The following is a 14016-nucleotide window of genomic DNA, read 5'->3' as shown; positions in this document are numbered from 1 at the left end:
TGTAAAACCCTTAGTCCTTACCAGTTAGACATCTGGTCATGTGGAAATACCTTGATGTTTGAGGGCTACAAGTATGTAGACAAAGCTCTAGAACTTGCAAAAAACCCCATTTAAGTTAGTTCTGATCACTTTAATTTTCCTTTAGAGTGCGAGGCACAGTTGCTACAAATCTGTCTGTCAGAAAGTGTACAGAGTTTCTCCATCTCATTTCTTATCTAGAAGGGAATCAAGAGATAACAAGTTTTGGAGGTCTTGAAGTGGCTATTGATGAGGGATTAGTTTCTGGTCTAGTTTGTCTGGCATTGTTCGGCTTCTCAGAAGTATCACGGTATGATCTAGAATGCTTACTTTGGGGTCTGCATGACCACTGGCAAGCCATTCAACCTCTTTGGCTTCTTATTCTTAGATCCTCATCTGGAAGATGAGAGAATTGAATTAGATGATCTTGGAGAACCCTTCCAGCTCTGCCTCAATGATTCTAGAATCCTGTGACCCAAGTTTGAATCCTGTCTATGTTATTCTCTTTACTATCTGCATGACCTTGGGTCAGTTACTGCCCTTTTCTAGGCCTCGATTTTTTCACCTATAAAATGAAAGAGCGGGATCAAATGATCTCTAAAATCCTGTCAGCAGAAAGTGGCTTACCCAAAGCCACATGGATACTGAGCAGTAAAGCCGGAGGGAGGATATGGGCCTTCCCAGCTCTCGTGAAATTACAACATCTACACAATCACATAAGGTACTTATGCATAAGGCTACATATTATTAAGCTCACTGCTCAAGCAAAGTCCTTGAAATGAGTGCAAATGCTCAGAAAGCCAAAAATATAGATTGAAAACCAAAGTCTTTGGACAGAAAGACACCAGACCCAAAAAAGTCTGGGTGGGGGTGGGGAGAGAGGAGGGAGAGACAGACAAACTAACAGAGGGAAGATACTTTTTATTGTAAGTTCCTAGATGGAGAGAGGCTGGATGTGTGTCCTGGACAATGTTTAGTGTTTTTAGGTCTTTTAGTGAGTTGACACCCAGTAAGTAGGCAGCACAGTGAAGTAGAAAGGGCACTGAAAATAATTAATTGATTGATTAAAAAAAAGAAAGGGCACTGGACTTGGTCTCAGACACAGAAGACTTGGGTTCAGATCTCAACTTGTCTGCTTCCTATCCGTGTTACCTTGAGCAAATCACTTGACCACTCTGGGACTTAGCTTCACAGAACCACTGAATTTGTCAAATTTTTTTTGGTGAGGCAATTGGGGTTAAGTGACTTGCCCAGTGTCACACAGCTAGTAAGTGTTAAGTGTCTGAGCCCGGATTTGAACTCAGGTCCTCCTGAATCCAGGGCCAGTGCTCTATCCACTAGGCCACCTAGCTACTTCTGAATCACTGAATTTGATATTTGAAAGGGACTTCCTTGGCTATCTAGTCTAACCCAACTGGAAGTCGAATTAAGTCCAATCCTCACTTGTGAAGATACTTATACTAGTTACATCATGAGGTTGTAAAGAAAGTACTTTGTATAATTCCAAGCACTGCAGAAAAGGGAGCTGTTATAAGTACTCTCCTCCTCAGTTGACAAACAACTCATGATTTAGGTCTGGAAAGGATGACCCTCTGCTTCTCTAGCAATTTTTTCTAGGGCTCTGTCTCATAAGTCATCCTCCTCTTTTGAACAGGAAGAGCCTCCTGGCACTTCCCTTTTCCTTGGCTCTCCTCCCAGACCCTCTTGGCAACAGCAGCTATGTTGGTGATCATTGTACCAATAGTGGATGCAGAGGGAATTGTTCTGATGCTGGAGAGAAGCAATAAAAATTACCACCTACTCCCACTCACCAGCCTTTTCATCCATAGAGAATCATAGAAAGTTAGAGCTAAAAGGGACCATAGAAATCACTCAGTTCAACTCCCATACTTTAAAAAGGAGAAACTAAGGCCCATAGAGGAGAAGAGATTTACCCAAGGTCAAACAGCTAATAAGTGGCAGAGCCAGGACTAGAGAATTCAGCACTCTTGAAATCCAATCCAAGTACTCCTTTTATACTGAGAAGCATTTCTAAGGCCACTCCCCATTTCAAGAAATGAGGGAAATGCTGATGAGGCTAAGTGGGGATATCATTCTCAGAACCAGAGTCATCTGGCCTACAATCCACTTCAAGGAACCATTTCATTTCAATTGGTCTCTTCATGGAGTGTGGGGGTGGGAGAGGACTGAAAGGGGATTTCTAGTTTCCCCCTTTGACCTGTAAAGAGTAAAAATACCACCAGATAGAGTTTGAGTCTAATAACTTTGTCTGGTTCTGATCATTTATTCTCATTCTCTATAGGGACTAGGAGAGGAAGGGAAAGGAAGGAGGAGTACAGAGAGTGTGTTATACTCTAAAAAGAGCCATATCTGAGAGAGAAGCAAAGAAATAATTCCAACCAGTTAGAAAACATCACTCTTAGGAGTCAGTTTGATCTAAGGTACCAACTTTGCCTGCCAGTCTACCAGATCCTCTATGGGCCAATCCCATAAGGTCATGGCTATAGAGAAAGGATTTTATGAATCTTCTAGTCTGACTAGCACATGTGCAGCTCTTTATTTTGCCACATGTCCAGTCCTTCCTGCCTCCTCATGCTTCCATTTCCTGCTCCCCAGATGTCCTTGGGTTTAACTTCAATTTGTTGACCGAAAGATGGCCATTAAGGGAAAGTTCCTATTCAGGAACCTTCTACAAGCCAATCATTGACAGGTCCATAGACCTCAACTATGGACTAAGGTTCTTACTCCATAACTTCATTCATTAGAGGAGGCAGAATTGTGTAGTAAACAGTGTTAGATTTGGAGTCAGGAAGACCCAAGTTCGAATCCTGACTTTGACATGGGATAGCCACTTAAGCCTCAGTTTCCTTGTCATAAAATGGTAGCAATCATACTACAGTTCCTACCTGGAAGGGCCATTGTGAAGACCAATTGAGATAATGTGTGAAAAGTACTTTACAAACCTTCAAACTCTAGAAAAATGTAAGCTATCATTATTACTGATTACATAGATAAAGAAAGGGGACAAAAAGAATGTCTTAGGACAAATAATATACTTGTTTCATATAGATTCAGTCTGGTATGCCCACTTGAATCACCTTGAAATCTAATCACCAGAAATGTTAGATGGAAGAAATTAAGGGAGAACCACTTTCCTGAACCCAAACTCTAACAGGGGCTTCTCAAAGAACAATAGGTATCCATAAACATATGCCTGAACCAACTTGTACTTGGCCAAGAGAGCAGTTTGGGGAGGTATGTGGGGGTGGTAACAAGCTTGGCCATAAATCCTGGCTCATATCCCACAACCTCCTCAGTGAGGCCTTCCCTGCCCACCCCAGAAACAAATTCTATTACAGCCTTCCTTTGAGAGTCTGTAGCACATCACATTTGTATCATTCATTCAAGATGTCATAGAATGTCAGAGCTGAAAGGATCCATTCCCTCATTTTGCAGAGGCCCACGTAGAAGAAGTGACTTACCCAAGGTCGTGTAGGTAATCAGTAGCTTGTGACTCTACTCTGACACCTCCTCTTAGTTTACACCGCTTTCTGTTAGCTCTTCATGGGCCCATGTCTTATTTCCCTAACTATACTGTAAGCCTCTTGGGGACAGGCCCTAAGTGTTCATTATCTTTATCCCCCTCACAGCCCCTAGTTCCATACTTTGTACAGAGTAGATCATCAATGAAGAATTCGGTATTATATGATTAAAAGGTGCTTTAATCAATTTCACCTGTCATGATACAGCGAGATTTGGAGTCAGAGGACCTAGATTAATCCTGGTTCTGACACATATTACCTGTGTGGCCATGAGCACATGGGTCTCTCTGTGCCTCTGTCTCCTTTATAAAATGGCAGGCCAGACTTGATCTCCAAGTTCCCTTCCAGCTCTACATCTAGGAGCCTATGAACTTCTGCCAGTCTCCATGCTTTTCACATGTTCTTTGGCATAAAGCAATACATAGTAAACACCCAATAAGATCCAGTAACAAGGGTCAGACATCCCTAAACATTCCTCTAAGTCTCAGTTTCCAGACCATATACATGTTTCTCTTCCTCTGCCCAGTCACTGAGCATCTTCCTCTTTGAATCACTTCAGGGTGACTTGCTGAAGAATATCTTATAAAAGAGATACACATTGATGATTCGTAAGAGTAAACCAATGGGATAAACGAAGGACTTCAACAGGACTGCGGCTCCATTGCAGAAGGTAAGCAGCACCGAAGTGTGCTTGGGTGCACCCAGAGAAACGACATTGAGGTCCTTTAAGCAGTCCAGCTGGTAAAGAATACACTCAGCAATGACAGAAATCCAGATGAACTTAGAAGCCCCCCTAGCCCATCTAACCGTTCTTATGTGGCGTGTCTCAGCTGGAAGGAAGGTGATCAGAAAGGCCTCCAGACTCACACAGCTGAGCAAAAGGGAACTGATGTGGGCATTTGCAGTCTGGAAGTTTTGCCACAGGGCCGTCCGAAAAGAACATGATGAGCTTTCACCCTGGGAGGTATCGCAGATCATAGCAAACACACTAAAGCCCACCAGGATGTCTGCCTGGGCCACGTTATGAATAAACACCACCGTGGATTTCCTGGAAATGTTGGGAGACATCAGGAGCAGTGTGACATACAAACTAGCACATAGGCCCAGCAAGCTGATGACCACATTGGGAAACGGCAAGACAAGATACTGGATATATTTGAACACCAGGTACCGTCGGAGATCTTTCATATGATCTCGCTTGGTGAACCCTTGGAAGCAGAAAGGATTCCTAAAAGGATGTGAAGCAGGAAAGAAATTAGAGTAAGTCTATGGATCAAATAACAGACTTCCCCAAACCTAGGTGTATGTTTCACTTTAGCCTGGTCAGCTTTCTTAAACACTCTAGCGCACAGTAATATCTTTCATATGTTTGCTTAACCCCTCCCCTTCAGAGTAGGCCATGTATCCATGTGAAACCATGCACCCCTTGTGGTGGCGATCAATGATAAAGGCAATGTCTGGGTTTCATTTCCATGCTTTTTTTGCATGCAGATGAAACTTTTGTTCATATTGGTTCTCATGAATTGAATTGCAGGGCAGAATAAGAAGCAATTCCCTTTCTCCTTACGTGGATGCATCGATGTATCCACACAGAAGAGGAGCCTAACAGGGAACAACATGGAACAAGAATTTATTAGAGGAAGGGTGTGATTCTTCCAGTTTGCTGCAATTAACAGGAGCATGAAAATGTTGTAAGTGGGTGCTAGGAGCATAGGATTTTGAGATGGAGAGCACCTTAGGGAGGGACCCCTCTCATTGCACAGAGGAGACAGAACCCCAGAGAGGAGAAGAGACTTGCCTGGGATCACACAGATAATAAGGAGCAGAACCAGGATTTGAATCTAAGCCTTCTGACTCCCAAACTGATGCCTTTCCTAGTATACCACTTAAAACTGAAGCATGGTTAGCATTCTCTTAAAAGTGAGAATTATCAGTTTTTTGGTGGGACAATGGGAATTAAATGACTTGCCCAGGGTCATACAGCTAGTAAGTGTCATGTGTCTGAGGCCGGATTTGAACTCAGGTCCTCCTGAATCCAGGGTCAGTGCTTTATCCACTGTGCCACCTAGCTGCCCCCCAAAAGTAAGAGTTATTACAGAGGGGATGGCTTATGCAGCTAGGTGGTACAGTGGATAGAGCACTGGGCCTGGAGTCAGGAAGACCTGAGTCTAAATCTGACCTCAGACACTCACTAGCTGTGTGACTCTGGGGAAGTCATTTAACTTTTCTTTAGCTCAGTTTCCTCATCTGTAAAATTAGGGGGTTGGAATTGTGATGGTCTCTTCTAACTTTAAGTCTATATTCTTATGATCTCTCCTTCCTATTCTTTGTCTCTTCATTGTATACTGTCTATATAGTTGGTTATTCCTTCTTGTGCCTATGTCTTAGCTCTTTAGCTTTATTCTAAACTCCTTGACTGATGATGTCTACTCTCACATATTCTCTGATTAACTGAGGAAAAAAGAGGGCCCATAGCAAACATTAGAGCAGGTGAGGGGAAACAATGGCCAGAACACAATTAAAGGGCAGATGTTTGAGGGGATAGACTGAGCCAGACAAGCCAAGTAAGGAGCTTCCCACCCTACTCCCTACCTTCTGCTCTGCTTCTGAGCTCTGTGCCTTGGAATCACCACTCCCCCTCCCTTCCCTTTCTTGCTTCAGTCCTTTGGGTTTTAGTGCCTGAGGAAACCCTGGTTCTCACCTAGATCTCAATGCAAAACTTGTGACTCTAGCCAGGAGAGCCCTTCCCCTAGTAGCTGTGATAGCTCCATACACTGGCACATGTGGCAGCCCCACTGCATGGAATATGACAGCAGGGACTGCTTTATGTATGTATTTTGTTCCCTCCAGCCTTTAGCCCTGTGTCTTCCCCATGTGATTATTGATTAATCAGGCCTCTAAAACACAGAAATGCTTTTAGAAAGATTAAACCAGATTGAAATTTGGGTGAGAAGGTAGAGTGTCAAACGGAGCTTCACAAAAGAGATCTTGAAGACATTAGGGTACAATGGGGAGAACGTTAAACTTGGAGTCAGGGAACCTACTTTTGACCTGAATGCCTGGGAAAAGCCCCAGTCCATTAACTTCTCTGAGCCTCCATTTCCTTGGCAGAAATGACCTTGATGGTCTGTGATCCTACGATTTTATAGGACTACAGAAGAATGCCAAAGGATACTACTTAATTCAAAGAAAGGTTCCTCCATGCTTCCTCTGTGTATCCATGTATATATCCTGTTTTATGACACTTTGCACCAATGGGTCCACCATTGGAACTTCCTCCCTCCCCCCCCCACTCCTCTCTCTGTCCTATATAAAATGGTACCATCTATTATCCCTGGCTTTCATTATGTCACTGGCTCACCTTCTTTTCTGGTCTTACATCATCAAAAGTGTGCTACAGCCTGTTGCTATCCTCCATCTTTCCTGATGGATGCCCAATTGCTGCACTGGGATCCATAAAACATTACAAGACCCCAAGAAAGGCTTCCAACACAGTGGGTGGATCTACTATGAAGGAATATAGGACATGGACAAGAGTCAAAAAGGATGATGACTTGGCTAGGTTGTACTCTGCACCTCAAGATGGTAGAGAGTGAATGGCCACACTGATAAGGTCATGGAGCCCTTGAAGCATTGAGGCATGGTGCAAATGTCATTCCCAGAAAGCAAGGAAATAACATTGCCAACTAGCCAACCCTTTTATTGGTAGTCAGTCCTACACCTAAGTAGCTCAGATCTGAATCCTTCTTGATATGGGGAGAAGGACTATGCTATCAGCACTCAAATAGCCTCTGAGGAACTCAGCATGATCTTGGATGAGGCACTGGGATTGGTGTCAAGAAAACCAAGTTCAAATCCTGCCTCAGGTTTATAGACAAGAATGATTGGTATCGTGACCCTAGGCAAGTCACTTAACTTCCCTGTGCCTCAGTTTCTCATCTGCAAAATGGAGTTGGGAATGTTTCAACTCTGTAGCCTCAAGGATCCCTCTTAGCTCTAAATCTATGATTCTCTGATTTTGTGAAATGGTAGAGAAATAAAAAGACATAGTGTCTCCCTTTTTTCGTCCCTGCTATTCAAGCTCTGAATGAAGGCATTACTGCTCAGCTCAGTATTACGGCTAGGGTTACTGTTTTGAGGTAATTTTACCGTCTTTTAAAAAACACCCATTCCCGTAAAACAGAGACCTTTATTGGCACTTTGTCTCTAAATCCCATGCAGAGTACTTCAAACCTTAGAACTTCTCCCTAAGGCAAAAATCTTGAAATGCTTTTATTTTTCCCATTAGTGGGAAAGAAACTCACATTTTCCATTCTCCTTCTTTGCACAGATCGCTCATTAGCAGCTAGGAACACGGCAAGGCCAAGTTCTCAGGCAGCCTATTCCAGTGCCAATTTTGCAGGCAAACATCCCTTCCCTCCCCCTTTCTCGGCTTTATAGCCATAAAATGTAGACACCCATTATTTGTCATTTGGAGACCCCAAAAGTGGCAGAGAAACCCACCACCACCACCACTGGCCTCTGGTCAATGAGAGCCACAATTAACTAGAAATGAACACCAGATGTTCAGAAAGAGAAGCAAAAGCCAAATCTGAGATGTTAAGCATGAGGCCATTTTGGAGGTCGAGCACTACAGAACACAGTGACCTTTGTAGTATATGGTTAGGGTTTAGGGAACATTCCCCCTCTTCTTCAGTTTTTCACTCACTGCCTTGTGCCAGTGGTCTAATTATACTTTAAAAGATTTGTTTGAATCAAGCAATCACTAAGTACCTACTAAGTGCCAGGTGCTTGTGGTAGGTACTAGGGTTACAAATAGAAAGAATGAAACAATCCCTCTTCTCAGCTAAGATTCCATGCAGTGCAACTGATTGATTTATTGATTGGTAATACTACATCACTAACTTGGAAAACATTCCTGTTATGTCGAAAAATTATCCTCACCTACCCTTCCCATAAAGCAAGGGCTTCCCAGCTATAGGAGTGGGGCGTAGCTGCCATCTTTGGGTCAAGTGAGCAAATAAAAGCCCCACTGAGAAGGGGAGAAGGGGGGTGTGTCTTGGGGTGGCAGTGGAGCCTTCCTAGAGCCTCTAAGATTATGCCACACATACCCATCAGACTGGCCTCTGAGTGGGTCACTGACTCATTTTTTTCAGTATATGGCTCTCTCCCTTTCTCTCTCTCTCTTTCATCTACCTTCTTCATTTCTCTTCCCATAATGTAATAAGAAGAACTGACATTTCTAAAGGGCTTTAAATTTACAAAAAGTTTCACATACAGCATCCCATAATAACCTGGAGAGGTAGGTACTACAAATATGATTATTTCCATTTCACAGATGACAGAGTTGAGGCTCAAAGAAATTAAATGACTTGCCCAGAATTATATAGCTAGTAAGCTTAAGGCTTGAAGACCAGTCTACAACTCCAAATTCAGTGCTCATTCCATTATGCCAGCAGGAATTGAGATATAATTTGCTGCATTTATTGAATAGTTTTAGATCCACTCATTTTCATTTTAAGTGTGAATGTAGCATTTGAGATTTCTCTTTCAAAAGTAAATGAGGGGCAGCTAGGTGGCACAGTAGATAAAGCACCAGCCCTGGATTCAGGAGGACCTGACTTCAAATCCAGCCTCAGACACTTGACCCTTACTAGCTGTGTGACCCTGGGCAAGTCACTTAACCGTCATTGCCCTACAAAAAAAAAGAAAAAAGAAAAAAAGTAAATGAGGGGCAGCTAGGTGGCGCAGTGGATAAAGCACCGGCCCTGGATTCAGGAGGATCTGAGTTCAAATCCGGCCTCAGACACTTGACACTTACTAGCTGTGTGACCCTGGGCAAGTCACTTAACCCTCATTGCCCTGAAAAAAAAAAGTACATGAGAGCAACATTGTGTGACAAACAATGGGGATAGACTTGGCTCTTTTCAGCAGTGCAGTGATCCACAACAGTTTCAAAGAACTTGTGATAAAAAATGTTCTCAACATCCAGAAAAAAGAACTGTGAATTATGAATGTAGATTGAACCATACTGTTTCTACTTTTGGACTTTTTCCCCTTCTTGTTTGTTGTTGTGCTCTGATTCTTCTTTCATAAGATGACTAATATAGAAATATGTTTAATGTGATTATACATATACAACCTATATCAGACTACTTTCTGTCTTGGGGAGGAGGGAGAGAAGGGAGGGTGAGAGAAAAAAATTGAATTAAAAATCCTGTGAAAACAAAAACAAAAAAAGTAAATGAGGCTTTTTTTAACTTCATAAGAGCATAGGTTTGAAGTTGGAAGTAACCTCAGAGGTCATCCTTCATTTTACAGATGAGGAAAGTAAGGCCCAGACAGGTAAAATGATCCCTAAGGTCACACAGGCAGTAACTGCTAGAGTCAGGCCTTAAACTCCAGTCCTCTGCCTCCAGGGTCAGTATTCCAAGTTCATCCTGCTGCCTCCCTGCTTCTGTGACCAGACTCATTCCCTCCCCAATGAGTGTGTGGCCCCCAATAGACAAGGAATTCCCCACTGCTAGGTTAGGTTTGTGTTCAGAGCTGGGACAGCATGGTGTTAAGGAAGGTGGAGAGAAAACAGTAGTGGCTTGGGGGCTAGCCATGAAGAAGCAAGGGGCAAAGAAGGGAGCTCCTTCAGAGGCAGCGTGCCAATGAAAGAACAATAGATTTATACTAAGAAGAACTGTATTGAAATCATGGCTCTCCTACCTACTAGCTAGCTGATACCTGTCTTAGCTACTGGAGGTCATAGGGGTGAAGATGAAGGCTCTTGGCAGGTCCAGATGATTGCCAGCACCATCTCAGCTGGCTCCTTCTCCCTCCTCTCCTTAGGGGCAGTCCCCCTTTCCTAGTGTGTCCCCTTGGGTTGGAGGCTGGCCATTGTGAAACATTCAAGGCTCTTGGCACCCCACTGTGATCCCTTTGGGGGAAGAAGGAACTTTGGGAATTTCATAAAGAAAATGTCATACACTTACATCAGTCCTGGGGCCATCAATAACTTGAGAATGTAGGAGGGAAATCTAAGGAAAGAAAAGAGCAGTTACTACAAGATTTATCCAATATTTAGCTTCAAGTGGTTTAAAAACAACCGAAAGTACCCACAAAATCCCCATATCAGTACCTGGTGAGTCACCTGCAGAGGCCATTGATGTCAGTCTGATATAGTGTGTTTTTTTGAGATCCCCAAGATTATAAAGTTTGGAGAGGTGAACTTATACTTGTTAATGTCTAAGTGCTTTGAGGAGCTGGAGTTCTCTCAGTATAGGGAATATGAGGCCAGCTACTGCCTTGGTTTCAGAGACATGAAGACCTGAGTTCAAATCCTGCCTCTGACACTTGCTGGCTGTTTCCCTTAACCCCTCAGTGCCCCAGGGATCTCTTTAAGACCACCACTTGCAGAAAACTTGCTGATATATTTTGGTAGAGAGTTTCCCCATTCCCTATACCAATGAAAGCACAGTTCTAATCCCCACCCCACCCTCCCAAAAGGTACTCTCTCCATCAATCATAACCAGCCCCTCCAAACTTGAGAGACACACAGCAGACAGGGTGCTTGACTTGGGTTTGAATCCCACCTCATACACTTACTAGCAGTAAGACCCTGGACAGGTCATTTAACTTCTCTGCACCCCACCTTCCTCGTCTATATAATAAAGATATTAATAGTATCTGCCTCCTGAGGTTGTTGTGAGGATCAAATGAAATAATGAACGTAAAGTGCTCTGCAAATCATAGTTCTCCTCCCCTTCCTCATTGTTATTATTATTATTAGTTAGACTCTATAGCCAGTCCTTTGACCAACCTGATAATGGGCCTCTCTAGCTAGTTAGGGTGGGTTTCAGATAAAAGACACAGCCTATCACCAGGTCTCTACCTGTAGCTTCTTCAATTTGCTAGGACCCTTACAGAGCTTGCACCCAATGGGCATAGCCTTTGAGAACCCAGGATCACCTGCATATCATAATGAGGCAGCCTTATATCCTGGGAAATCCCACCACACAGTTAATACAGATCCATGTCTCTCATCTGCACTCACCACTTTCTGTTTGTTTGTTTGTTTTGCAGGGCAATGAGGGTTAAGTGACTTGCCCAGGGTTCTGGCCTCTGGCAGTGGGCTGGGCAGCTCATTGACTTAGTCCATCAGCATGTAGATCTTGGACAGGCAATGAGCTGTGCCCAGGATTAAACAGGAGAAGAAGAATGGTGTAGATTGCATTTGAGAGACTTTCTAGAGTTTTCAATGATTCCTATTCTTCATTTTTCAGCAAAAGCTCAGCTCCTTAATACCAGTGTTCTCCAAGTGATTCTCCATGACTGAAATGACAGTCTTCCTTCCTCAAGTCTCTCCCTACTCCAATCCATCTTCCACACAGCTATCAAAATGATTTCCCTAAAGCACAGTTCTGACCACCCCTTTCCAGTTCTACCTGTCTGTACCCTCTAAGAATGTAAGAGCCTTGATAGCAGGTGTTGTCTTGAGTTTTTTATGTTTCCATCACTTGGCACAACCTGACTCATAGTACTAAGTATTTACTACATTTCGTCATTCGTTCATTAATAGATGTAAGCTCCTTGAGGGAATAGAGTGTTTCATTTTCTTCTCCAACCCCCAGTACCTACCACCATAACAAGACCTTAATAACTGGTTGATGATTGACTGATTGAGACCACAGTCTGAGAAGAATCAGAATTGCAGGTGAGGTGGCCCCAGGACATTAAAGAGACACATGGTGGGCATGAGAAGCCTGCAGCGTGTTACTAAGGGTGACTACTTTTAGGAAGAAAGCAAAATAAAAGACATCATTGAGGATAAATACAAGCAGAAAAGGAAGTGGGCCAGGTGAAGCAAGTATAAGGGGAACTAGTCCATTGGCAGGAGGAGATGGTTCTCCATGGAAGATGTACTGAAAGATCTGGATAGAATCACATAAATTGAAGGGGCCTAGAGAGGCGGTAAACCAGGGTGGTGGAGGGAGGGTCCATTCATTATAGTATTAGACTGTAAGTTCCTTTAGTGCTGAAGATATGTCTTATTTGCCATTGTTATTTTCTCCTAGGACCTAGCACAAGACATTGCACATAGTAGTTGTGCAAGAGATGTTTGTTGAATGAATTAATGAATGAATGAATGACAAGGCTGTGTAGCAGTGTACTGCTATCCAGGTGCTGGATAGAGGAGATGATGCAGGGATCATGAAGATAGGTTCAGGCTCCTCTTCTGCCACATCCTGTCTGGGGGATGCTGGGCAAGTCACCTGACTTGTCAATGCTCCAGGCAGCTCTCTTAAGATTAGACACTGGGGAGATGGTGCTGATCTGCATTTGTAAAGAATTTCCTCACTAGGAACCACAAGTCTTGTTTTTTAAAAAGGGAATGAATGAGGGAAGCAAGTTTATGACCAAACCTGATGTTTTAGTGCTTAGTCAAATATTCTCAGAAATCATCTTACTTCTGGTTGCCAGATGTCCAGTACAGAGATTACCCTGTACCTCATTGTCTGTTCCATTTGAGACATGTAGAAATGCTCTTGTCCCATGTTGTTGTTCAGTCATTGTTCAGTTGTGTCTAACTCTTCATGATCTCATTTGGGGTTTTCTTGGCAAAGATACTGGAGTGGTTTGCCATTTCTTTCTCCAGCTCTTTTTACAGATGAGGAAACTGAAGCAAACACAGTTAAGTGACTTGCCCAGGGTCACACAGCTAGTAAGTATCTGAACTCAGATCTTTCTGATTCCCAAACCAGGTGCTCTATCTACCACGCCACCCAAATGTCCCGTTATTAGCTCATATTTGAACTTAAAACAAGAAAGCAGGCATGCATAAGTGACCTCCATTCCCCCCAACACACACACACACACACACACTCACTCACTCACACTCACACTCTCACACTTCTTGTTCAACTCAGTTGTTGTTCAGTGAGTCAGTCAGACTGGCACAGGACCCAGCACCAGGCCCAGGCCCCAGGCACTAAATTTTCCTCCTCAGTCTCAGAGTCAGAGTCATGGGGCCATTGAACCATAGCTTTAGAACTGTAAAGTGAGACCCAGAGAATATTAATAGTTTTATTTTTCCCAATCATCTGTAAAGATAAATTTCAACATTCAAAAAATATGGAATGCTTCACAAATTTGCATGTTATCCTTGTCCAGAGGTCATGCTAACCTTCTCTGTATCATTCCAATTTTAGTATATATGCTGCCAAAGCGAGCATGATGACTTTCCTGGTAAAGGGCAAATACTAACAATGCCCTTGTGAAATTAGTACCTTAATCCATAATAAATATCAGTTGGATCAAATGAAACTGGACCCAGAAGAGGTACTCTGACAATGCCCATTTCAGGCCCAGTAGCAGGCTAATGAAAAAAATCTGGAGCAAGGGCTTTTACTTACTCCTTATTTCACAAGGTGTAGGTAGCAACCCACTCCTCCTATGTATAAGGTCTGCC

The 14016-nt window shown here is 43.1% G+C and overlaps 1 protein-coding gene and 1 non-coding gene across 2 annotated transcripts; both read right to left on the bottom strand.

Moving 5' to 3' along the window:
* Nucleotides 1-4115: 4115 nt before the first annotated feature.
* LOC122733989 (lysophosphatidic acid receptor 6-like) lies at nucleotides 4116-4748 on the bottom strand. Its single transcript, XM_043974680.1, has one exon. It carries the CDS (start codon nucleotides 4746-4748, stop codon nucleotides 4116-4118), a length of 633 nt encoding a protein of 210 aa, XP_043830615.1.
* An 8925-nt stretch (nucleotides 4749-13673) lies between these two features.
* LOC122734222 lies at nucleotides 13674-13780 on the bottom strand. The gene has a single exon (XR_006354028.1). It is a non-coding gene; the product is annotated as a U6 spliceosomal RNA (small nuclear RNA).
* Nucleotides 13781-14016: the final 236 nt, after the last annotated feature.

The sequence above is a fragment of the Dromiciops gliroides genome, chromosome X (genome assembly GCF_019393635.1).
Source record: "Dromiciops gliroides isolate mDroGli1 chromosome X, mDroGli1.pri, whole genome shotgun sequence".
Taxonomy (NCBI): domain Eukaryota; kingdom Metazoa; phylum Chordata; class Mammalia; order Microbiotheria; family Microbiotheriidae; genus Dromiciops; species Dromiciops gliroides.
Note: the sequence above shows the minus strand (reverse complement) of the source record. Positions and strands in the feature narration are given on the sequence as shown.

What these genes read in the sequence shown, in the direction of transcription:
- LOC122733989 (XM_043974680.1), bottom strand. Translation starts at nt 4,748, where the DNA reads ATGAAAGATCTCCGACGGTACCTGGTGTTCAAATATATCCAGTATCTT.